This window comes from Humulus lupulus, chromosome 8 (assembly GCF_963169125.1).
Source record: "Humulus lupulus chromosome 8, drHumLupu1.1, whole genome shotgun sequence".
Classification (NCBI taxonomy): Eukaryota; Viridiplantae; Streptophyta; class Magnoliopsida; order Rosales; family Cannabaceae; genus Humulus; species Humulus lupulus.
The window spans coordinates 37362638-37388292 of record NC_084800.1 but is presented as its reverse complement, the minus strand read 5'-3'; the positions used below and the strand labels follow the sequence as shown (position 1 = coordinate 37388292).

General features: G+C 32.2%; 3 protein-coding genes, 1 long non-coding RNA gene and 1 pseudogene across 6 annotated transcripts; 3 read left to right on the top strand and 2 right to left on the bottom strand.

Annotated features, from left to right (window-relative positions):
- Window positions 1-4647: 4647 nt before the first annotated feature.
- LOC133796837 (protein BRI1-5 ENHANCED 1) lies at window positions 4648-6870 on the bottom strand. Of its 3 annotated transcripts, none has more exons than XM_062234514.1 (5): window positions 6262-6870; window positions 5978-6149; window positions 5340-5879; window positions 5042-5252; window positions 4648-4958 (listed from the first exon to the last, which is right to left on the bottom strand). In XM_062234514.1, exons 2-5 carry the CDS (start codon window positions 6114-6116, stop codon window positions 4814-4816), a joined length of 1035 nt encoding a protein of 344 aa, XP_062090498.1. In that variant the 5' UTR covers window positions 6117-6149; window positions 6262-6870; the 3' UTR covers window positions 4648-4813. The 3 variants fall into 3 exon arrangements, with proteins under 3 accessions (XP_062090498.1, XP_062090496.1, XP_062090499.1); XM_062234512.1 differs by having other exon boundaries at window positions 5978-6138; XM_062234515.1 differs by having other exon boundaries at window positions 5978-6138; window positions 6285-6870.
- Window positions 6871-8687: 1817 nt separating this feature from the next.
- LOC133793704 (uncharacterized) lies at window positions 8688-9636 on the top strand. The gene is made up of 2 exons (XR_009874925.1): window positions 8688-8933; window positions 9280-9636. It is a non-coding gene; the product is annotated as an uncharacterized LOC133793704 (long non-coding RNA).
- A 2683-nt stretch (window positions 9637-12319) lies between these two features.
- On the top strand, window positions 12320-15089 carry LOC133796836 (translation machinery-associated protein 22). The gene is made up of 7 exons (XM_062234511.1): window positions 12320-12606; window positions 12688-12777; window positions 13564-13616; window positions 13748-13829; window positions 13934-14001; window positions 14096-14179; window positions 14718-15089. Exons 1-7 carry the CDS (start codon window positions 12459-12461, stop codon window positions 14772-14774), a joined length of 582 nt encoding a protein of 193 aa, XP_062090495.1. The 5' UTR covers window positions 12320-12458; the 3' UTR covers window positions 14775-15089.
- Window positions 15090-19388: 4299 nt separating this feature from the next.
- Window positions 19389-21596, top strand: LOC133793703 (vestitone reductase-like). The gene is made up of 4 exons (XM_062230999.1): window positions 19389-19527; window positions 20517-21029; window positions 21135-21333; window positions 21455-21596. The coding sequence occupies exons 1-4, from the start codon at window positions 19389-19391 to the stop codon at window positions 21594-21596; spliced, it is 993 nt and encodes a 330-aa protein (XP_062086983.1).
- A 741-nt stretch (window positions 21597-22337) lies between these two features.
- Window positions 22338-24659, bottom strand: LOC133793702 (vestitone reductase-like; annotated as a pseudogene).
- Between the last annotated feature and the right edge of the window lie 996 nt (window positions 24660-25655).

The following is a 25655-nucleotide window of genomic DNA, read 5'->3' as shown; positions in this document are numbered from 1 at the left end:
GGCTCCCCTGCTAAACAGCCCGTGGGAAAACCAGGGCGTACAGAAGGATTTTTGTTCAGGGCTTAAAATAAAAAGTTATATGTATTAACCGATATTAATAAACATTAGTTATTTGTAGAAATTCTTTGTTTTCTGTGATGGCTTAATTGTTATAAAAATTATTTTTGAAGAACTTTTTATTAATATTTGTTAAAGAAATAAAGAAATTATAAATATTTAATATATTTTTTTAATGTGCTTTTTTTAGCCCCACTAGGAGAATGAAGTCCATCATAGAGAAGGATGCAAAAATGTTATAAGAAACTACTAAATGGTGTATATACAACAACAAAGCTTATAATAGAGTGAATCAACAATAAAACTCGCCATAAAAAAATGTATGTACAAATGGATGTAAACCTAATACTCAATGTAATGCCTCGAATTCTCCGATATAGTTTAATGGCAGGATTAGTAGGCCGGGAGGGCCATACTTGTTTAATTATGCCATTAATTGATATTATGCATGCATATGTGAATTATATTATGATATGATGTTATATGCGTGCATGTGAGTCCACATTTGAATAACTGTGCTATTTTAATAATTTGGCCTATTGAGGGTGAATATGTGTATTTGGGTGCATAACTTGATTTGTGAATAAGATTCCATTATTATGGAGATATATTCGAGCTATTCGACATGAGACGGTCATATATAATGGATTAGCGGTTTTGTCATAACGGGGTCAATTTTGGGGTAGTAGAATATTTGATGATAAATTGGGAATATTTGAGGTCAGGGTGAAATTTCGGAGGTTTTGACTATAATGTCCCCGGGGGTATTTTCGGGACCCCGAGCATTAGGTTTTATTTGAGTTTACTTAAGCTTGAAGTAGCTGTCAGATAGAACGTAAGATTAGAAAACCTCTCGTTCTCCCTTTCGATAGTTCGTTTTACCGTTTGAGCATTTTCGCAGATATCTTGAGTTCTAGGAGTCGGAATCAAGCGAGGATTGAGACATAGCGATCCTAGGAAAGATTAGAAGCTTCTTAACCGAAGGATTTGACGGAAAACAACCCGATCGAAGGTAATCGAAAGTTAAGTTTTGAGTTTTTCCGAGTTTCTAAGCTTTGAATTGATTTTGTAAATTGTTGAGTTTTTGGTTGGTTTGAACCTTGGGTTTTGAGGGTTTTGGAGCTTTGGGAAGCTTGGGAACTTTGTTTTGATGATTGGAGAATGTTTAGGTATGATTTTGGAGTGTTAAAAATACGTTTGGGAATGGCCCAGAGTTGGGGGCTGCGACCCTGCCTTGAAGAAGCAGGTGGGGTTCTTTGTGCCTGCTGGGCGCCGCGGCCCTTGCTTCAGGAAGTTCTGGGGGCCACGGCCCAAGGTGCCAGGGCCGCAGCCCTTGCCCTGTTTTGACCCCGAGAACTTAGCTATGGGCCTCGGGAGTGTCCCTACTACTTGGATTAGTTGGGATTGATCTTTCGGAGGCTAGATATTGGTGTGAAAACCTATGTTGACCATTATTGTTAATGATGTCCTGTGTTTGGTTATGATTAGGTGACCGCTAAAGGACTAAAGGTTGATCGTTCTCACGGGTCATTCTTTTAATCTTTCTAGCTCGAATATGAGGTAAGAAAACTGCACCCTATGTATATGTGACATGCGTGATTATTATTAAGGCATGTTGATTGATAAATGTGGACATGGATTTCCTATTAAATGCTAGCAAATGTTGAATACTTGTATATGTATTGATTAGTCAGGGACACTGACCTAAAGAGTCAGAAATGGCATAACATCATGAACGCCGAGCCAAATGAAGTTTAGATCTAATCGATATCAGCAAAGAATGACTCATATGGGGTATTAATGCTGGACTGACCCTAAGGTCGATGAACTTATAAGCGCTTGTCTGGTCTAAGACCGGTTATTCAGAGCCAGGGCATATGGCCCCGGTGACTGTTTGTCACATGGCTAGGGAACGCTGTTCCAGGGTTATGACTGTAAGTCATGAGGAAGGTTATGTTGGTGACTAATCACCATACACCTATCCTGTTCAAACTTATGGAAGGTTCTTTTATCAGTTAAGCCCGAGTAACCCTAACGTCACATGGCTAGAGGGGGCTGTACCCACTTTTGTGACTGTTGCGACTGTCACCTATTGGTTTGGACTGATGGTCCTGAATGATTATTATGATCATTGTTCATATTATCTCATGCTTTATTGTGTTTTCTTGCTGGGCCTTGGCTCATGGGTGCTATGTGGTGCAGGTAAAGGGAAAGAAAAACTCACCCAGCCTTGAGTGGAGAGCTTAGGTGGTGATGTGTACATATGCGGCCGCTTGACCCATGGCCAAGGCGTTCTCAGAGGAACTAGGGGGTTTATCCTATTTTGCCGCTTAGGTTGGCGGGATTGTAAATTTGAAACTGTAATGACTGTTTTATACTGAGAACAACTTGTAAATGTCTTGATTAGCTCTGCATAGCAGTTTGTAATGAAAATATCCATTTCCTTTTTAACAGTTTTTCACCTTAACTTGTTAATTACACTTAGAGCACGTTTTTTACCAAATGATTCGGGTAGCGGGTCAAATTTCCGGTCCACCATTCACCGTAACTGTTCTGGGGTAACTAGGACGTTACACTCAAGCCCAATTATAGATCACTTATTCATCAATGTCTAAAGGTTTTTAAGGTTTTTTCTCCCCAAACTATTACCACTACTAAATTGTGCTCCTTAAATTTTTTGGCTTGTTAAAAATTCCCCCTGAAATATTTATGTTATTGAAATGTGAGATTTCTATCCAATTTTGCTAACAAAATGGTGATACGATGACACTGGAGTGCTGATGTGGATTGCCAAGTGTATAATTTAAAAAATAGATATGATTTTACCCCCAAACTTTTACTGTTACCAAATTATGCCCCTCGAATTCTAAAATTTAAAATTTAAACAATATTTTGAATATTAAAAAAATATAAAAATCATTAAACTAAAAATTCATTTAAATTAAATTAAATCATACAAAATACAAACTTAAGGCGACATCAAAACTGAATGTCACCAGGGACCCACATGAGCCCAGTCCGTCGACAATGTTGCTACCCAACCAACTTTGAGCTCATTCTGACGCATGCCTAACACCCAAGCTAATTTTTTGTCACCATCAATTTTTTTTTTAATTTTAATAGTTTTTTTTAATATTCAAAAGATTGTTTAATTTCAAATTTTTAAAATTCAGAGGGTACAATTTGGTAATGGTAATAGTTTGAGAGGCAAAAATCTTATTTATTATTTATATTATAAATGAGGCATTGAAATGACAATACCACATCGGCCACCAAACTGCCACATCACTATTCCGTTAGCAAAATTGGATGGAAGTCCCACATTTCATTAACGTGAATAATTCAGGAATTTTTTTTTACAAGTTGAAAAATTCAGGAAGCTCGATTTAAACGGGTAATAGTTCGGGGGAAAAAGTACAAAAGAACTTCAAAAGTCAATGATCAATCAATCTCAATTTGAGTTAAGCCCTCATAACAACTTTGGGCCACAACTCAATGTCATCGACTAGGCCGAATCACCTCGTGCAAGGCCTGGCCTGAACCATGCATCGTTGTAACATAGTTAAAACATCTTATGAACTGGTTTCATCGAAGGACATTTGGATCAAATCTAACAGGCTAAAGACCATAGTAGTGTTTAGCCACTCATGGAGAAGCGATCTTCCTCCGAAATAAAAGGGAAGACTACTTCACTAGTTATCCCGTCAAATGTTGGTTGATGGCAGTCTCAAGAGGCCTATAAATACCTAGCCCCATGCTACTATGTGAGTATCGATCAACCAATTCTCAAAAAGCTAGAATTACTCTCTTGTATATTCTAATCTTCTTAGCTTCTTTCAATCTTACATTTTAGCACCTTAACTAACCCCTTGCTACCATTTATGGCAGAGATAGGTAATGTTTTAGTGTTGTTGTTTATTATTTATTTTGAATTGTTTACCAACTTGATTAATAGTTTTCCTAGCATCTCAAATACTTTTATGGTATTTTTTTCTTTTACAAATTGTCAGTATTCAGCATATGATTCATCCTCAAGTGTAGATTTCAATCTCTTATTAATTATTCCTTCACAAATATATAAATTATTTGTAAATATATATATATATATAATGTAATTTCTTACAACTTTGATATTGAGTCCAAACATGAAAATAACCCCAAACAAGTTGTCTTAGCTTTGTATAAAATTGATGACTTGTTGTCCTAAGCAAAAAATGTCATTGTTCTTCTCAAGAAGAAGAATGTAATTGGTATCAGAATAAAAGGCTAACTCGCCTTTATTCTCAAATAATTAGTAAGAACGTGTTGTTTTATGACAATAAATTACTTGTTATTCTAATTGTTTTCAGAAAACGACCCATCATTATATGTATATTAAGAAAAATTATACGTGCAATAAAATTATATACCAAAATATTATACTAATTACTACACTATTTTTAAAATATTAGATTTCACAAATAAATTTGATTTTTTTAAATAAAACTGTCAGGTAAACTTGAATTTCATATCATATTGTTAATTCTTTATTTTTTTTGCTTGATAAAGTTAGATGAATTCTTTTAATAAAGATAATAATAAATAACACGATTCTGTCACCAAGATAACAATTGAAAAAATATATATTAAAATGAGACGAATGTCAACGTGTAAACATAAGGAAAAAAAACAGCTAATAAACTAATATAATTTTTACACTAATTGACAAGCACGTTGAAGGAAAAGAAAAAAATAATAATCTTTTTACATATTTTATTTAAAGAAAACCCTTGTCTTTGCAGCTTTGAATAGCACCCGCAAGCATTTCATCGAGGCCGAATTTGAACTTGAACCCAGTTTTCAAGAGCTTCACTGAGGACAGACTAGAATATTTCTTATCAATCTTAATTTCTTTTAAATCACTGAACCAAAAAAAAACTACATTAATAAATGAATTAGAGAAAAAAATATATATAAATATGATTAACAATAAGGCAAAACTCACTCTAGTAATGATATATGAAATTCTGGGTATCTTGTTGAGAGAGAATGAAATAATTCGTGAACAGTTGTATCCGCTGAAGAACAAATGTACCTCCTTGCTTTCGCATCATTATCAGTACAATGTTCCTCCATAAAAAAGATATGGGCACTTGCCACGTCATCTATGTGTACCATATCAAACTTAACAAAATGTTTATATATATCATGGTCACCTGCACAAATATATGATTAATTAATGTTAATACTATACTATTAGTTAATAAGATATGATTATATTTGTATTTACTGTGAGTAATTACCAAAAATCATGGCGAGTGAAATGTAAACGGAGGAAGGTATCTTGGGACAAATAAAAGGTCCAACCACCAAGGGAATAACCAAAGTAACGAGATCTAGTCCATGCTTCTCCGCAAACTCTAGGGCGGTTCTCTCCACTACAGTCTTGGATACCAAATAAGAAGAGCTTACTCTATCATTATTGCTCCTACGACGACAAACCTCAAGATCGCTCCATGTCGTTTCGTCGTTTAGGCTGCTAGCTCCGTTGTCGTTGAACAAAACCGTTACGGCACTGGAAGTGTAAACGACGCGTTTTATGGTGTCCGAGTTGGCGAGGCAAGCCTTGAGGATGCCAAGTGTCCCTTCCACGGCTCTTCTGGTAACTATTTCCTCCGTCTCCTTTCCGTCCACGTTCATGGGATGGGCTAAATGAAAGACTCCTACGCACCCTTGGATTGCTCTGTTGAAACTCTCTGGACGGTCCAGATCTGCTTCCATAATTTCCAGTCTCTCTTTTGCTCCTGGTAGGCTTGTGAGGTAGCTTATATCTCTTTGGTTATCTGCCACATAATATTTATGATAAAAAATTTGCCTCTATATATATCAACCGACATATATAATAGTAGATAAATTCATTTATATTATGTAATTTTATTACCTGATGATGAGTGAGATCTAACGGTAGCTCTTATAGAATAACCATGTTGAAGAAGTCTCATTATGAGCCACGAAGCCACATAGCCAGTTCCACCAGTTACACAACATGTACCTCTACCTTCTTCTTCTTCTTCTTCCATATCTGATTTTGCTGTTTAAAATCTGAAATACTTCTAGTCATTTTATATAAACTGGTTATAAATAAAATAATAATTAATTTATATTTATAAATAAAGCTCTAAACATATGATGGGAAGCTTAAAACTGAAGGAAGTCAACTCTCACCGGATTCAACTCAAGCTGTATACCTGATTTCCTGTATTATTACATGTGCAGCTTCTTTCTTTCGTTTTTAATTTTACTTTATTTGTGTAAAAACAAGTCTAGAAACCTCCAAAATAAAAAGACAAGGTATAATCATTCATAAATTTGAATTAATATATATTTTTATAGTTCTGAATGAGTAAGATCCTTTACAGCCACAAATTAAGGCGTATAAAGTCATAATAAACGAATACATAGCCAAAACATTGTAGGAATTACAAAAAAAAAAGAAAAAAAAAAAGAGGGACAATCTGAAATAAAAACACGCAGAAATACGCTTGAGAGCCTCACGAAACTGTCCCAGAAGTATTTAATTAAAAAGAAAAAAAAACGTTTTTTGTTGGGTCAAATAATTACATGAGGGGAAGCTACATATATATACACATATATAAATATAAGGTGGGTTGTCAATTATTTTGGTTAAAGACTTTAGTTTATCAATTATATTCCTAATTCCCAAAGTAGTGTCTTCGATTGAAATTGGGGGTGTACGAGTCTATGTGTATGCTATATACATATATCCATGTGATCCTAATAATACTATGCGCCATTATGATCGATCTAAATCATCATCACAGTGAACACCACTTTCACCGGCCGGCGCCTCCTTTTGCCTAACGCGTCTACCTAGCCTAGACATAAAATTCCATTTGGACCATATGGGTTTCCATTTCTTGACAGTTCACAGTTACAATATATTACACATTACTCTTATGAAAATGATAATGCCACTTGGTTGGTAGGTAAATAAAAAGCAAACTATATCTTTAGCTAGTGGAAAGGACCTAGTTACTCCTAACTTATCCAAATATGACAAAAATTCTATTTTCTTCAAAATCTCTATACCCTACATAATTCTTAAAATAAAACCCCACAACAAATAAATAAAGTTGAAGAAGGTAGGAGATGGTGGACAAAGGGCGGCTGGTGGTGGGTAGAATGACGAACGACAGTGAGACAAGCTATGGCCGACGTGGGATGAATTGAAACTTACACCCTCATCTTAGATATCTTTTCACAAATTTGGAGGCGTTTGATGAAAAAATGATGATGGGTAATTAAACGTATTGTTTATGTTTACATGTGTGTTATAAAATAATTTTTAGGCCATTTTTGAGTTCTTCGAAAAACGATTAGATAAATGATTTTTATTATTTTGAATTGATATATTTTTGCCAAATTGTTGATGTTAGGATCTATTTCAATCTCAGATCGAACTAATTCGAAGAATATAGTTTCGATACAGGTTAAATGATGTTCAAATTAAATTAGGCCGAACTTCAAATCAGCTTATATTGAACCTAAGCCAAATTGACGTTGAGTTGAGTTCCAATAACCTTTTAATTTATATGAGTTTTATTTCTTACTTTTACCTACTTAATATATACTTTACATATTGATCATACACAAATATTAGTGTGTTGTAGATGGTAACGAAGACTAAAAATATAAGTTGCCGATCAAGATTAAACATTCAATGAGAAAATAGCAAAGGGACAATTATGGTGTTAAACTACTTACAATAATAGTCTTGTAGACCATACATAAATAAGACTTCTTCTTAAAAAATATCAATATTGACTTTAGTAAGGTTTTGCCAATAAGTACTCAAAATACTTGATGACATAAATACCACTATAAACAGATTTTTTAATGAGATTCAAAAAAGTTTTTAAAAACTTCTTAATTAATGATATAAGGGAAATTCCTAAAAATACCTAAGATTTAAAAAAAATACTAAAAATAAGAAACCTGAACAAAAATTACAAAAATACAGAAGGGCATAATAATTGTAAATACAAAGTTTTTTTAAACAAAGTTCAAATTTATAATAATACTATTTTTGTGACAAAAGTTTACAAGTTTGTAATCATGTGTTATAATTTTATAAACAATATCTACATACTAAATAGACTATTGTAACAGACAATTACAGGACCGTTATCCGTACTTTTGTAATTATTGTAAAATTTCATATTTTTCAATTTTTTTAAAAATTTAAAGTACTAAATGTAATTTTTTCCATAATATAAATACTACTTGCTTGAAATACTCAGGAGGGAGTAAAAGAACAACTTGAAAAGTGAATATAGATTTTGCTCCTTCAAGTAAATCAAATTTCTTGAACTTTTCTACTATTTTAAAGATAATGACTTTCCCATATATGTCACTCTTGATGATAGTGCCTTTCAACAGTCACTTTGAAAGTTGTTCAAAAATAAGGGTATGATTAGTATTAGTCTAAATATAATTTTATAAATTTAAAAATTAAAAATTTGTCCGTCTCGCAAAAATATGTGATTGGTTGAGTATTTTCAAAAAGTGTTTTCAAATTTAAACATGAAAACTCAGCCAAAAATTGAAAACGAAATTTAACATTTTCTCCAAATTGAATCCCAAAATTCAGAAACTCTATCCCTATCAATTTTCTTGCACGATTCTCTTCCATCTCCTCTTCCCCTCAGAGCAGCTCTTCTTCTTTATCTTCTTCTTCTCTTTCTCTTTCTCCTTCTCCTTCATTGTAGCTCCTCGTCCTCCTCCTCTCCTATTTTTCTTCTTCACAGCTTCTTCTTCAAAACTCCACCCTCCATGAACTTGATTTGAGGTTTATCATTTTATTGTTTGTTTTTGAGGTATGTGCTCAAATCTACTCTTTTTTATCTTGATGTAATAATATTTTGTTTGATTGTGTTTTTATTTATTTTTTAATTGTTTGCTATCATGATAAATTTTCTTTGTTAATCATGATGACAAAGGCACGGGTCTATAGCCAATAAAATGATAAACCATCTTTTATTGCTAACAGCTAAGAATGAGAGTTATCCTTTGCACAAAAATGTATTGATTTTTTACTTCACAAGAAAGGATTATAATTGCTGTTATTTTGTGTTCTAGTCACTTATTTGCGTTATTTCTTTCTATGTATTTCTCTGTTTATGTGTGGGAGTTGAACTAATTTATTGTCTATAACTGTTATAGTACTCGAAATGTCTTGATGACCAAATCAAGAGATTGAGAGGGCTCATTACACGCCCACCATACCAGAAGTGATGCTATCGAATTTCCTTTTCCTGAGATGCTATCCATGTTCTGTTGGTGTTCTCTCACATTGTAGATTTGTTGTAATGTGGTTGTTTGATTAGATTTTGTTGTATTTACTGAAATGTGCAGACCAGCTTGAGTTAATTCTAGCAATTACATAGACCGACGACCTTATATGTTTAGTCAAATGAAAAAAAATACTTATTTTGTCAGAAAATGAAAAAAATAGTTAGAGTTGTAATATATGTGTTTTAGTGGAGAACTTTGAGCCCAGCTGGGCAGTTTTGGTGGGGATGGCTGGTTGAAAACTTTTTTCTTTTGTTTCCCGTGCTAATGTGATATATAGATGGAAAATTTCTTATTTGTTACTGTTCATACATGATAAATAAGTACTAACAATTATGATGATGTGACAACATAGTGATTTGGTGTAGAAAGTCAGCAACAAGTAAATATATATTTTTACATTAATTTCGAATTTAGTTTTTTTTGCCATAATTAATGTTGTTTCCAACTAATGAAATACACTGATTTTATTTAAAAATTGACATGCATTTGAAAAATGAAAAGTTTACAATATTATAATTTTATAAATAAGCATGTTTCAACAAAATTGAGATCAAGGTGAAATTTATGAGTCACCATATATTAATTTCAATCAAAAAACTTATATTGACTAAGATGAAAAATGTTGGAGATGATATTGCTGGATAATGTGGCTTAGTTATAATAATAATGCTTAATTAATTAAAAAATGTAACTTTAATTAAAAAAAATGTGAAGTTATGAGAATGAACAATTATTATAAATTTAAAGGATATTTGCGGCAAAACTCTCTATTTTTTTACAAAAGTTGCGACAAACCCCCCAATCAAAAAATTTTGTGGAAAAACCCCTTATTCTTTTACAAAAGTTGTGACAAACCTCTCAATCAAAACATTTGGTGGCAAAACTCCATTCTCTTAATGGTTTGTTGCAAGTTACCCCTTTTAGGTGTTAAGTGTCAACTAAAATACATGTGGCAACACTTTATAGAGCCACATGTCAAAAAATAATTAATTTTTTAAATAATAAATTTAATTAATAAAAAAATAGATTTTTTTTTTCAATTTTAAGTTTTGTTTAATTTTAATTATGTATTATTATTATTTTAAAACATTAAAATAATTAAAACACTAAAACAAAACTTAAAATACAAATATAAATTTAAAACTTTTTTAAAACTTAAATTTATTTGAAAAAAAAGTTTTAAATTTATTCCATTCAAAATTTAAATTTATTTTTAAAAGGTTCTTAATTTTTTTATTTTAATTTGTTTTAAAAAAATTCGAATATTTTAATGTTTTATAAAAATAATACTAAATTAAAATTAAACAAAAAAATTATATAGAAAAAAATTAAATTAAATTTTTTCTATTTTTTATTAATTAAATTTATTATTCAAAAAAATAATTAATTATTTTTTGACGTGTCACCCTATAAAGTGTTGTCACGTGTATCTTAGTTGGCACTTAACTTGTTTACATGACATTTAACACATAAAATTTGTAACTTGCAACAAACCATTAATGGAATGAGGTTTCGCCACTAAATTTTTTAATTGGGGGGTTTGTGGCTACTTTTGTCAAAGAATAGGGGGAAATATCCCTAAATTTAATCAATGCATTAATTTTAAATTTCATTTAACTAAATTTATTGGCAAATTAAAATTTAATATCATACACAATTTATTTCATGTTGGTGTTAAATCATACAAAATAGATTTTAGATTCAGTTCTATCAATCACATATTTTGTTATTGTTATATTTTTAAATTTTCTACCAATCACATATTCTTTTTTTTTTTTTAAACTCAAAAATAGTTTAAAGATAGTGAACCAATTACATATTTAGAAAAATATTTTCGGTTACTAAATCCAGATTTTCATTTCATAATCATATTTTTGAAAATACCATTTTCTAATTGCGAACCAACCAGATCCTAAATTATGAGGAAATTCTCAATGCACACCCTATATTTTGGGTGTACTAGTATACTCACACTTGTTTTTGATACATGAATGATTTTTTTAGTTTAATTATTTCCTTACGATAGTGTACATTATAATTATTTAAAACATTCTAAAAATTTTTAAGAAATTTCGAATAATTTATAGTGTTTCAGATTGTTTATTGCACGTTTGATTGTTTTTTTTATGCGAGTGGATAGTAGTTTGTTTGGACTCTGTTTTTGGTACTATAAATTATTCGAAATTTTCTGAAAATTTATATAATACTCTAAATAACTACAATATACACAATCATAAAAATATATACGAAAAATTATTACAACATTGAAAAAACAAAAGAGAATACACTAGTACACCCAAAAATAATGGTGCACTAGAGCACCTGAATTATTACATAAACACAAAACAATAGAAAATAATATATATTTTGGATGCTTTTTTAGAGCATATTCAGTATAGTTTCCAAATAAAATATTTCATGATATTTATTGTTATTTGGTGAATATATAAGCAAAGTTAAGAATCTAGAGTGATATTTTAATCAATATTTTATAAATAATAATGATATGTATATTCCTTAGATCATTTGTTGTAAGATTATTTACATATGATGTAAGTTTTAAATTTTGATATCAATTTTTTTTTAATAAAGTTGAAAAAGTACAACTTTAACGGTTAAAATAATTTAGTTTTAAAGAATCAAAATTTTAATTTTTGATGTTTAAAGCAAAACTGGCACCCCACCGTAGAATTGCCTATCATGTATAATGTTTTTGGCTCCGATTTTTATTTATTTATTTATATGTTTTTACTATTTGTAAAGTTTTTTTAGCAAAGGAAAATATATTATAATTATTATTTTTTCCGGGGAATATTAGAAATATTATTTGTAAAAAGTTAATGCGTATTTGTTAAAAAAAAGAGTTTAATATGCGATATTTCTACGTTGTGGGTATATTTGCATCCCCTTGATTGCCAGCTTACCCTGCCAATTGCCATAAGCAAAGTCTGTGGTTGCCGAAACGCAGCGTTTCGAATTTCGCTATCACTGCCGAGAGAGAGACACAAGGGAGTAAAGACGAGTAAAGTTGAAGCTTTTGAGTTCCGATGGCGGAGAAGCCCCAACCAGTACGAGTGCTTTACTGTGGCGTATGCAGTTTACCTGCCGAGTACTGTGAATTCGGACCCGATTTCGAAAAGTGCAAGCCCTGGTTGATCCAAAACGCCCCGGACCTCTATCCCGATCTTATCAAAGGTCGCTTAAAAACCCTAATTCTCTTCCTTTAGCTTCTACAATTTCTTTTGTTTTGATTTAATTTTTTTCCTCATTGTTTAGAATCTAATTCGAATGAAACTGATAAAATTACCGAGAAGTTACAATCTACTGGTATTTCTTCGGGAGGTGGTGATGGGGCTGCTTCTTCAGGTATTTTTATATGTATTATACAGAGCGTATTGTTTATACATTGGTTTTGTTTGTGTGTATATATCTATGTATCGTTGTGTATTGTGTATATCTTGATTTATCATTGATTGTAATCATGGAAGCTTTAGTGGTAAAGGATTCGAGGCTTATTATTTGGCAACTCATAGTAAGAAGAGAAACATATTTCATTCTCCTTCTAGTTTGGCTTTATCTGGACTCTGGAGACCTATTTAGAGAGATATTTGCTTGATAAAAGAAATGGGACCATTTAATTTGTTTTTTTTCCCTCAAGTCTTTATTTAGCTGGATACTGATACTGTAGGATGATGCAACGATATGTAAGCAGTTGTGATTTTGAGTAACTAAGTTATTAATGCGTGTTTATTTCATGTTCAGATTTCAATTCCTATTATTAAAATCTTATATATGAATATCCAAAATATCATATAATATTAGGCTTGGATTTATAAGAGCTCTAGCTAATTTGGCCTCTGGAAAAGGGTATTGAAGGTTGGTCTGTGATATTTTTTTAAACTCCCGTTGAGTAACTCTGACTTGTATCACACTGGTCTGCCTGTGCCATTTTCCAATCATATGACCTTTCCTCGTGTTTGAAGTATAATGTTTGGGGGGTAGCCACTAAATTTTTGGGAAATCTTTGTGTTCAGTATAAAATATTAGATTCAATATCTTTCCAAAGGTATTATCTTTACTAAATTCAAAGTATAGTCTACAATGACCTTTTGTTTTTTTGTCTCACTATGGGTTTCCTGTGATATACTTCAGCATCTAAGCCAGAGGAGGTCAAACGTCTTCCTGGTGGGAAGATAAAGAAAAAGGTAAGAGAAAAAAAGTTAGATTCAATTAAGTTTAAGCAACCTCTTTTGTGAAAACCAATGCTATGGTATATATTATTTTTTGACATCTTGAAGAGATAGGGTTGAATTTGGGTTTTTTTATTTTTCTGCAGGAGAAGCCAGAAGTTGTCATTGAAAAAGTTACACGTAATAAACGAAAATGTATCACCACTGTGAAAGGGCTGGAACTTTTTGGTGAGAAAATTGTTGCTTTGAAGTTATTTTTCATTGTTTTTCTTTCTAAACTTGTAGTGATATTGTTGTCATAATTAAATTATGTTCCTATGATTATGCCTTAGGTGTCAAACTTAGTGAAGCCTCAAAGAAACTTGGGAAAAAGTTTGCTACTGGAGCCTCAGTTGTCAAGGTTTAAATACGTCTTGGCTGTTGTACTTGCGTGGAAAATAGTCCGTTTTTGTCTCACACGTTCTTACAATTTTGTTCTGAATAATTTGTTACAGGGGCCAACTGAGAAGGAACAGATTGATGTTCAAGGGGACATAGCCTATGATATTGTGGAGTTCATTACGGATACCTGGCCAGATGTAAGTTGGTACTTTTTATTTCTGTTCTCTGATTATAATTTTGGTTATACTTTATTATTTTTCTCAGTTGTGATTCAGGCATTAAGGGTTCCATTTGCTTTGATCCTACTAGGAACTTTGTAGTTATATTCCAATGCTTGAATCTTAAGTAGATTTGATATATACTGGAGTCTGAGAAGATGGGGCACCCAGTTAATTTTGCTACCTAAACATCTCGTAGACCTTATTGTTCATGCATTGTTCATGAAACTACCCTCTAACAATGAATACGTGAAACTGTCTGAATCTGCATATGAGGTGAACTTTGCAATTTATGCTACTCCTTGGTACCTTTTACATCATTAATTTGGTAAATTAACAGAAAGGTTTTGCTTGGTTCTCTCAGTCAATTGTTTTGGTTGATCAGTTGCCTCCTTACCTACTGTCTTGTAAATGTCATTGTATTTATGCCCTTTACATTATAGCTGAAGACGTATTTGGGTTGCATTAGCTGAAGACATTTTGCTTATACATTTATCCAAATCTCTGTTTCAAACAGGTTCCAGAAACTGCAATTTTCTTTATAGAGGACGGAAGAAAAGTGCCAGCCGCTTAAAGTTGTATTCATGGCAGATACAGAGATTGAAATTTAATTATCTTCCTCACTGTGGTCCCGACCTTAACCAGACTCATTGTACTCTGGAAAGTATAGAGCCGGTGGAGTTTGGTAAACACAAAAAAGCCAGGGAGACGTTTTGTCCATTTTTAAAACATTTATCGTTTGTTGCATAGGATGATATAATATGGTTTTTCCTTTACTTTTTTGGGGCTATTGAATGGCGTTTAATATATGAGGATCTTCTTTAATCTCTTGTATAAGAGCAATCTCTACTTCTCTCACCCTCATCTTTTTGAGCGAGTGGTGTTCTCAGATTTTGCATTCCACCCAAAAGTAATCTGTAGCAACAAGATGTTGCTGATGCATAGCCCTGGAATGTTTCCCATCTTATGAGTTAACATCAGTTGAATATGCAATCTCTTGTATTATTGTGAACCAAGATGGTTGCCCAAACTTATTTGCTTGAGCTTGTATTGATGGATAAGAATGAATTTACTTAATAGAACCACGCATATTGCGAATTTGCAAGAACCACAGGCAAGCTTGGTGTGAACTCCAAGAAGTCGTGGAAGCAGACTCCAAATGTTTTGCCCTACTTTTTATTGTGACAAGCCTAGTTTTTAAATTTTCATGTAATAACTGATCTGTTATTTAGGCAATGGTGCTAACAATGGGAAATTTTAAAAAATATGATTTTACCATATTACTAACAACTTTCTCAAATTAATGCCATTAAAAACTTAATCAAAATAAAGTTGTAAAAAAGCCATATAAGTTATGGCATTTTAAAAATTAAGTTTAAATTTTTTACAACTTAAGTAAAAGAATATAACTTATTTGTAAACTTATAAATTTATAAGAAAATATTTAAGTCATATATTTGAAAACTTATAAAAAAATATAGAAATATTAACAAATTAATTTTTTTTTATAGAAATAATTAATTGACAAAAAAAAAAAACCCATAAGGAGTGTAATTTCTACTAAATTAATTTTACTGAACCCAACATCTTCCGCTTAATTGACAAAAGATAGGCCAATATTATTATATGAGAGAGATGATTGTGATTATAGGATTCAATTACAAGTATGTTCTTCATGATTTGTTTGAAGGAGCAATTAAATGTTGCAAAGGAAACGATTTATAATATATTGTGCTTATAAAACTACCAATGTATTTTTATTATCATGATTAGAATACTATGACAAAAGATTAGATTACCGTGTTGAACATGACGGGGTATACAATAATTCTTTGATCTTCACCCCAACAATAATGCTCACAAATATGAATAGGGGTGAAATTATAAATTTAAATTTGGATGAGCAAATATAAAAAAAAAAAATGAAGTGAAATATATATATATATAGGCGAATTCTTTAATCCCTCACAGGACTCAGTCCTTCAGTGTGGGGCCTAGTTTTTTGCCAAGTGTCAAAATTTTATAGGAGTTTGTCTCTTTTTCACATTTGATTTTGACTTACAATTAGCGGTTGTGTGAACGGTTGGAAAGTTGGTGATGTGGGCATAAAAAGTACGGGCAAAAAAATAATTATCTATCCAAAAATATGTATAGTCGAGGACTTGATCGTAAACTTAATATGAACTTGAGAGATACTTACGATTTTGGTAACGTAAACATTGTGATTTCGCTAAGTGATTTATATGTTATGTTGAGTAAGACGCAATAATAACCACGTAAGTAAAACTGATATATATTTTGTAGTTGTTTTATAAGATTTTTTTAAAGTTTTTTCCCTGGAGATATTTCATTTATTCAATATTGGGATGAATGAATCACTAACTCAGTTAGGTATGGGAAAATGTTATTTAGATGGTTGATTAATTAGGAGAGTCACTACTTGCTTGATTGATATATGTTGGACACAAACATGTTAATATCTTGCAACTAGTGTTTACATAAATTAAGTGTTAAAATATTCTTAATACAATATCATAAGTTTAGTTGAAATATTCTCAATACATAGGTTTAAAGTGAATACCACATTGGCAGCTTAGTGAATGAGGAAATTATTATTTTCTTATCAATTGCATGAAAAATTGGTTCAACCAACTGAGAAGTGTCGATTGTATGAGTGAGCCGTATTGGAGGTAGTAGAACATCCTCAACCATGCTTATGTAATCTATGTTGTAGTGATAAAAAACGTATACACTCATCAGGTTTAGCGCTAATACTTTTTCACCATTCGACCACACTTGCATAAGTCTTGTATCTAATTGTAACTGTTTTTGGATCCCTCGAAGTATGTAGCTTGTAATTGGAGTACTTCCTCTTATGTCTACATCCACTACCTTGTTTTGTTGCTGATAATATTTTGACATAGATGAAGCCCTTACGCCAAGGAGGATTGAATATCCATTGAGGCTAATGCTGAAGACATCTTCAATTTGTTGGGTAAGTTAATAACTTTAACAGTTAGACTTCTAGAGTTGAACAAGAACAAGCCTTGACTGGTACAGTATGTCGCGTTGACACCATTCATCGTTACCCTGTGTTTAATATTTCATAAAGTACAATTATGATTAAGTACAATTATGATGAATGAAGTTATTTATTTTAAGAAGAAATTATGATCACGTATCTTTGAGACTAAGCTAAGAGATAATTATGACCTATTTTCGCACTATACTTGGTTGTCATTGAAATCTTTTATAGTAGTAAAGGCCCTGACATGCCTTCCCATTGATGGGAGATGGCTCATTTGAACTGGCTGAGGTTGGTCTATATCCCATAGTCCTAGTCCCTTGGTTGAATGTAGAATGACTTCTTCATTGCTACTCCAGGCAATTGGTGTTGAAAATAGGAGTGGTTGTAAGGGAAGTCCCATATCACAATTCATTTTAATAGTCCCATTTGTAAGATCAAATAATTTAATGAAATTATCTTCATTGTTTCCATATAGCAGTAGATGATGACTTCGAACATGGCAGTGATATGTTTCATTCTCTTGTTGTTCTTGTTTTTTAGTACTTTTGTGTACATATGATGAGAGGCATTGAAACGGATGGTATTCCCAACTGGAAAATCCTCCAAGTTTGTGGAAACCGTTCGTGTACAATGTGACAAGTTTATATCGATCTGAATATCCATTTGTTGTGATCGTAACTCGATTCCAAATTCTAGAGGGAAGAATTTTACCAGTACATTACTGTCTTGAAATAAGCTATATTTTGCAACATGAGAAGGGTAAACAATTTATAAGTTATTAATCATATAGTAAAACAATAAATGAATTAACTTGGTAACGATCATTTTAAAAATGAGTAGAGTTCATTTGTATTAAAAATTTAGAAGTTCAATTAATTATTTGGATTAATTTACGAATTTAAGGATTTACCGAACTTGTGAGAATTTCGTATATATCACATTGTCCTTCATCGAAAACAAAAATGGCAAGGTTTCTATCTGCATTTGTAAACTTTGAATATCTGCCTGATGGAAATGGGAATCGTATTGGTTCTATATGACGCTTTGCAAGAGAAACATGTCGTAACAGGTGTGTTGGGATCTTTTTTTTTGTGGGTCATAAGCACAATTCTCAGTTTTGATATTGGCAACTATTTCAATATTTTTTGTTTCTATTTCTATGTCTTGTGCTCCGCCATTTGGGAGGAGAGGTTGAGATTATAAACACCTTTCAAACTTTTAGTTAATGGAGTAAATGACGTAGACAAACTACAAACATATAATAAGGTTAATGTTAGTATTTTGAATTTTGATATTATACTCATTAAGTAGTTAGTGAGCAAACTTAATGAGCAAATTATTGAAATTTTTCTACACAAACTTTCACAATTTAAAAAAATTTCTTTATAATTTTTTTCTTTGCCCACTTGAGAAAGTGAAGTAGTCCAGTTTAACTTATCAATAAGTTTGAGATATGTGGGCTACCAAAGTCAGGCCCACTTGCAAAGTGAAGAACCATTAGACTTAAATACCATTGGAGTTAAAAGATTAAATTCTATTTTCAAACATCAAGGGGTGGAGTATAGAAAATAATAGGTACAATCACTTGTGGACATTCATAATTAAATTGAGCTGGTTGTTTAATTGACTATAGAGGAGTGTCTTGAATACATTGTGAATTTATATTGTGCATAATAAATCATAAAAGATGGTGTAGGAACTAATTTCTTTCTTCTTTCGGGGATAGATCTTTTGTACACAAACAACACTAAATAGTATAGACAACAGCATCGCGCAAATTTAGAACAAATTTCAATTTTGAAGAGTGACATTAATTAGCCCATATACCACATAACGTATGGTATGGGCTAATCGAATGTCCCAGCCGGCCAAGCCCATCGGTCGTCCCAATAGTGTCCATGAGCTGCGTTGTTGTGTATTAATAACTTTCTCTCTTGTCCATTACGTCTCCAAACTCTTCTATCTACTTGTACATGCATTTTTCCTAACGTCCCATGGATCAAACTATGAACTAAATTATAGGCACATTACGTCAAAGATAACGTAGCTTTCCATGACAATAATGCGTATTAGCTTATATATACATATATAAATAGATAGAGAGAGAGATCTAGGGAGAGCATCAGTTTGAAGCTCTTAATTATATAAGATAATATTAATATGGGAGACCAACAGCATAGGGGAACTGTATGCGTAACAGGAGGAACGGGATATATTGGTTCATGGCTAATTATGAGGCTACTTCAACATGGTTACACTGTTAGAGCCACTATTCGACCCGATGACCCAACTGCAACTGGTATATATATATATATTATATATATATGTTTGTGTGTGATCGCCTTAATTTTACTTCAATATCTAACCTTTTCCAAGTATATCTCTTAGTTCTCATCTAATAAACAGTATGGTACATACATGAAACTCGTACAATTAATGTTAATTATAGGGCTATATATGTGCTATATATTGTTTCATTGTTTCTCACTCATTTACAGAAGTTAACTATATATGTGTAACAAATTAAATAATTATGGTTGTCTATCATGGCTGGTGGATCTCAAGATTATACAAAAGTAAAATAGGTCAATTAATCAAGCACGCGTGCAAATTATACTCTAATTTAAATAATTTTTCCTAAACGAAAATCCGTATATATATATTGAAATGTAAAAATAATTAACAAATATATGCCATCTGCTAGTTTTGTCACGTAGTATATTCTAAAATTTTCATAGAGATATTCAGTAACAATATGGTCGCGTTGCGTTAGAAAGTAAAATTAGATTAAATCAATGATGCAAAATTGTAAATTTTTCTTCTTTTTGAAATTTGAAAATTGGATACAATAAAATTATTCTAAAGTCAAGATTAAAATATTATCTTATACTTAAAATTATTTAAAAAAATATATATTCTCGTTAATTTCATAACAAAATTACATAATAAAAACTATTAAATCTTACACCATCCAATCTTACTTTGCAAGAGTGAACTATGAGTATCATTCTTTTAGCAAAATGACTTATTTTTTAAAGTCATTTTGCACTCTAGTTTAATTTTAATAATTTTTTACAAAATAGTCTGGTCTAAAAATTTAGACAATTAGTTGAAATTTAGACATATGTCATTTTGTAAAAAATTATTAAAAGTAGACCACATTACAAAATTAGATGATTTTCACCCATTATATTTCTTACAATATAATGATACATAATCAGAATATTCGAATTAAATTATTAATGTAAGTATAATGTTGGACGACAGAGGAGAAGAAAGAGATAAGAGACATTAGCTTCCTTACAAGCCTACCAGGAGCCTCAGAGAAGCTGCAGATCTTCCATGCAGATCTGAACCAACCGGAGAGCTTCAATGCAGCCATTGAAGGGTGCAGTGGGGTGTTCCATGTGGCTCATCCCGTCACTATAGTCGACGAAGAGCCCGAAGAAACGCTAACCAAAAGAGCCGTCGACGCTGCCCTAGGCATACTAAAAGCCTGCATAGCTTCAAAGACTGTGAACAGGGTTGTCTACACCTCTAGCTCAGCTGCTGTTTCGTTTAGTGAAATCGGTCAACAAGTGGCGGACGAGAGTTCATGGTGTGATGTCGAGTCGTATAGGTCTCAAAATCTCATGGGACTTTCCTATGTAGCTGCCAAGACCAAGTCAGAAAAGGCAGTGTTAGAATTTGGAGAGAGATTTGGACTTGATATTGTCACCTTAAACCCTTCTTTGGTTATAGGTCCATTTATTTGCCCCACTCTTCCAGGATCCGTGGCATTGGGACTCACCATGATTTTAGGTACACCTTTATTCATTGATTAGAATCATTTAAAATTAACTAATGTATTTTATTAATTACATGTATGTGATATTCTTATCTCTTTGATTATTAATTATTATACAGGTGACCGATATAATATGTACAAGTACCTTCTAAGAATGAATATGGTACACATAGATGATGTGGTTAGTGCACATATATTTCTTTATGAAAATGCTAGCGCTAAGGGGAGGTACATTTGTTCATCGGACGAACTTTCACTGACTGGAATGTCTGAATTTCTTTCTGAAAAATACCCAAATTTTCAAATTCCAAAAAAAGAGTGAGTTTCCCCTCATCATCATTATTGTGTATTTTATTCTAATATATGTATATATATATATATATATATAATATGCTCCAATATGTTTGAGGATGAGGGTTTTGTTGATATTGTGTCACAGATCCTTTGAGGGCATTGAAGGTTATACAATATGTGCCCTCTCATCTAGGAAGCTATTGGATTCTGGATTCAAGTTCAAGTTTGGCCTTGATGATATGTTCGATGGAGCAATTCAATCTTGCAAAGAGAAGAATATTCTTTAATTTGCGCTTGGATGTAAAACAAAATTTGAGACCTTATTTCTCGTTTAAAAAAAAAAAAGATTAAAACAAAATTTGAGGCTTTACGTCACTTTAAACATACATCTAGAAATTACAAAATTGTCAAGGCAGATGTCGCTTTAAACATATGTATCTCGACTCCAACAGCAAATGCCACACCACAAAATATGAAGATAAATTGCTATTGTGACGTTGGCTTTAATCATATACTTCCAACAGCAAAAGGCCATACCAAATACTGATTAATCCTTATGACACATTGTTTATTAGGTCTCATTAACAACCAAAAAGTATATGATTATATATATAATATGGAAATTAGTGGTCCAAATCACAATTTATACTTCTATAGCTTAATATTAAGAAACAATCACAAGAAAATATAAAATAAAGAAGGTGACGCAAGTCCGTTTTAAAGAAACCCATTTTCCTCCAACAAACTAAGATATATACATATATAAAAGATTTAAAATCCAAGAGCATCTGTTCTGTCATGTCAACAAGGTAGACTTTACAACCTTTGATTCCCTCCAACCATCCATGGACTGTATTGAAGAGGTTAGAATAATAGATATTTTACTTCACTTGAAAGAAATTATAGATATATTTTTGTAATTGATTTGTACAATTTGAAAAGTTGTTAGTGTGAATGTGTTGAATTTGTCAAGAGAATGATTTTGTTTTCATAACAAGCCTTTTATTAGTAATTTTATAAACACCATATTATAATTGTTGAAAGCTACTATAATAAAGACAAGATTTACCCTGTGCAGATACTTCAAAACAGAAATTAAAGGATATCCTTTTCTTTGCAACATTTAATTGCTCCTTCAAACATATCATGAAGACCATATTTGTAATTGAATCCAGAATCCAAGAGCTTCTTTGATGAGAGGGATGCAATATTGAAACCTTTAATATTCTCCAAAGATCTGTGTGACAAGACTTCCAAAAAAATTAAAAAATTAAACAATATATATATTTTTATATATATATATATATAATGACACGAGAGAGAAGATAGAGGAGAGGGCTCACTCTTTTGTAGGGATTTGAAATTCTGGGAATTTGGCAGAGAGCAATTCATACACTTCAGTAAGTGAAATTTGGTCGGAAGAACATATGTACCTCCCTCTTGCACTAGGATTTTCAAAAAGAAATATATGTGCACTAGTAACATCATCTATGTGTACCAAATGTGTTTTGACAATGCGCTCATATTGATCTTTATTACCTACATAAATAAAACCATTTAGAAATTAATATATAGTCCTAAAGTCTCTAGTGAAATGTGTGTGTGCGTGTGTGTGTAATATATAAATGTACCCATAATCATGGCGAGTCCAAAGGCCACAGATTGAGGAAGACAGGGACAAATAAAAAGACCCACAACCAATGAAGGGTTTAAAGTCACAACATCCAAACCGAACTTCTCAGCAAAGTCTGCAACTGCTCTTTCTGTCTTGGTCTTAGCAGCCATATACGAAACCCCTGTGCGCTTTTGAGACCTATAAAACTCAATATCAGACCATGAACTCTCTTCAATCACTGGCTGCCCATTGCCACTGGCCAATATACTAAAATGCAGACAACTCGCTTCACAGTGTTTGAAGCTAGGCATGCCTTTAGTATGCCTAGGGCTGCGTCAACAGCTCTTTTGGTCACTATCTCTTCAGGTATTGCGTCAAAAATATCGACAGGGTGAGCCACATGGAACACTCCGCAGTGCACCCTCTAATGGCTGCGTCAAAGTTAACTGGTTGGTCGAGATCTGCATAGAAAATTTGGAGCTTTTCTGTGGCTCTATGGCAGGCTTGTGAGGAAGCTGATGTCTCTGATCTTGCCTACTGTCCAACAAATATTGCTTAGGGTCAAGAAATATGTGTTATGTGCTTGTCTATCCATATAGGTCTATTTGCATGCATATACCACAGCGGCTCTTATTTAAAGGTTATACTATAATACACCATTATCTTTATCTTTTATTTTTGACAGAATCAGGATTTGAACTCCTTTCCTCTCCCCTCCCAAACACACTTGTACACCCAACCACTTATGGTTAAAATAAAGATAAATACAGCTTGTTAGTTTAGAAACTTCTGACCTTCGAATACAAAGCCTAAGGCCTTACCATCCCATCTTATTAGAAGTCAAAAAATTCAATATATTATTCTAATATGGCATAATATAAACTTAGCTCTCAGAAATAATACTACATTTTAGTATAACAGTACTTCTGGTAGACATTAAATCAAACAAGAACAGATATCATGTATATATAATGATAAGTAATGTTAGAGCAACTCCAACGGGGAGATGCTTAAATTGTCAAATTAATACTTTTTTATTAAGTTTAACCAATCAAAAAAAAGAATTTTTAAAAAAAAAAAAAATGAAAGCAACGTTGCTGCTGCTGTGCAACGTTGCTAGTTTTCTTTTAAATCAAACCCTTCCACATCATCAGCCTACCCCACCACTTACCCCATGACTGACAAGCACTCCTTTGAGCAATTCCCATTGGAGTTGCTCTTATGTGCCTGGGTGAGGACGAATAGTAGTCCTGACAGAGTAACCATGTTGAAGCAACCTCATAATCAGCCATGAACTACGGGTGTACACAAGTCAGGTTTTCGGGTGCACCGGGTTCAGGTTTTGCGAGTTTCAGGTGGAAGAAAATGGTACCGAATCCAGTCCGAAATTTTCGGGTTTCAGGTTTGGTCGGGTCGGATTTGGTCGGGTTTCAGGTGGGATTGGTCCAAAAATGGGCTTTGGACCGAAAATAAGTCTTGGTAAAAAAATTCAAAAATACAATTTTTTTTTTAAAACTTTGTTGTTAGTTTGGTAATGTTGATTTTTTACAAATTGGGTCTTGGTAATTTTTTTTAATTATGTTCAGGTTCGGATCGGATTTCACCCGAATTTGATGGATTTTGCAAAAATTCAAGTTGGCCGGGTCAGATTTTTCAGGTCAAATGTTCACCCCTACCATAAACCAATAAACCCGGTTCCTCCTGTAACACAAACAGCACCCTTATTCTCTGCCATATCTCCTTCTGACTATCCTACGTATCAAGGTTGATCCTATTTTATATATATAATTAGTGGTCTCTTCCTCCTACTCTATAAATGAGTTCTTAGTGGGCTGCAATGTTAATTAATTATCGTCTGACGCAATGCATGTGACGTGTAGTGTATTAGTTTATTTGAACTAATGCTTAGGCAAGATTGAAAATATAGGATAGAAAAACAAGTGAATAAAATGTAAATGATAGAAGGAATGATGTTGAATAATACAATAGCATATGCCATTCATTTACTTTCTTTTTTCTTTTTTTTTAGTTGCTAAATACTAATCTACTAAGGGTTTATACTTTTTTGGACCCTGTGTTTTTTTCTATTACATGTTTGGACCCTGTGTTTTGACAAATTACTTTCTAGACCCTATGTTTTGTAAAATAGTTAAAATAGAACCATAAACTCAATTTTGGTCAATGTTTTTTCAAGTAAAATCACAAATAATTTACCAAACTAACAATTCAGAACAAAAATAAAATCATTCTGCTTAAAAACTGTATTGTTATATTCAATTTTTTCTTCATCAAAATTGAGTTTAGAGTTCTATTTTAACTATTTTACAAAATATAGGGTCCAAAAAATAATTTGTCAAAACACAGAGTCCAAACAGATAATGGAAAAAAACAAGGTTCTAAAAAAATATAAACCCATCTACTAATACAAGACAAAATCACACCCAAAAATGTCGACAATAAAGCTCAAAAAATAACCAACAGAACAGCCCTAGCAAACTTGAGCCAACAAGGTCCCTCCAAGAAATCACGGACTTTGGTAGAATTGGTTTGTCGAAACTTGATTCTATGACAAAAGATTTATATAGACATTTTGAAGTTATACAAATTAAAATGAAAATTTTCACGTCAATGATGAAATAAAAGTACCATCAGCTATTCAATTCAATCAAGATCATTGCTTAGAATATGAATTGTCCCATTATTTAATTTTGAAATAAAAAGATGGTGAGAT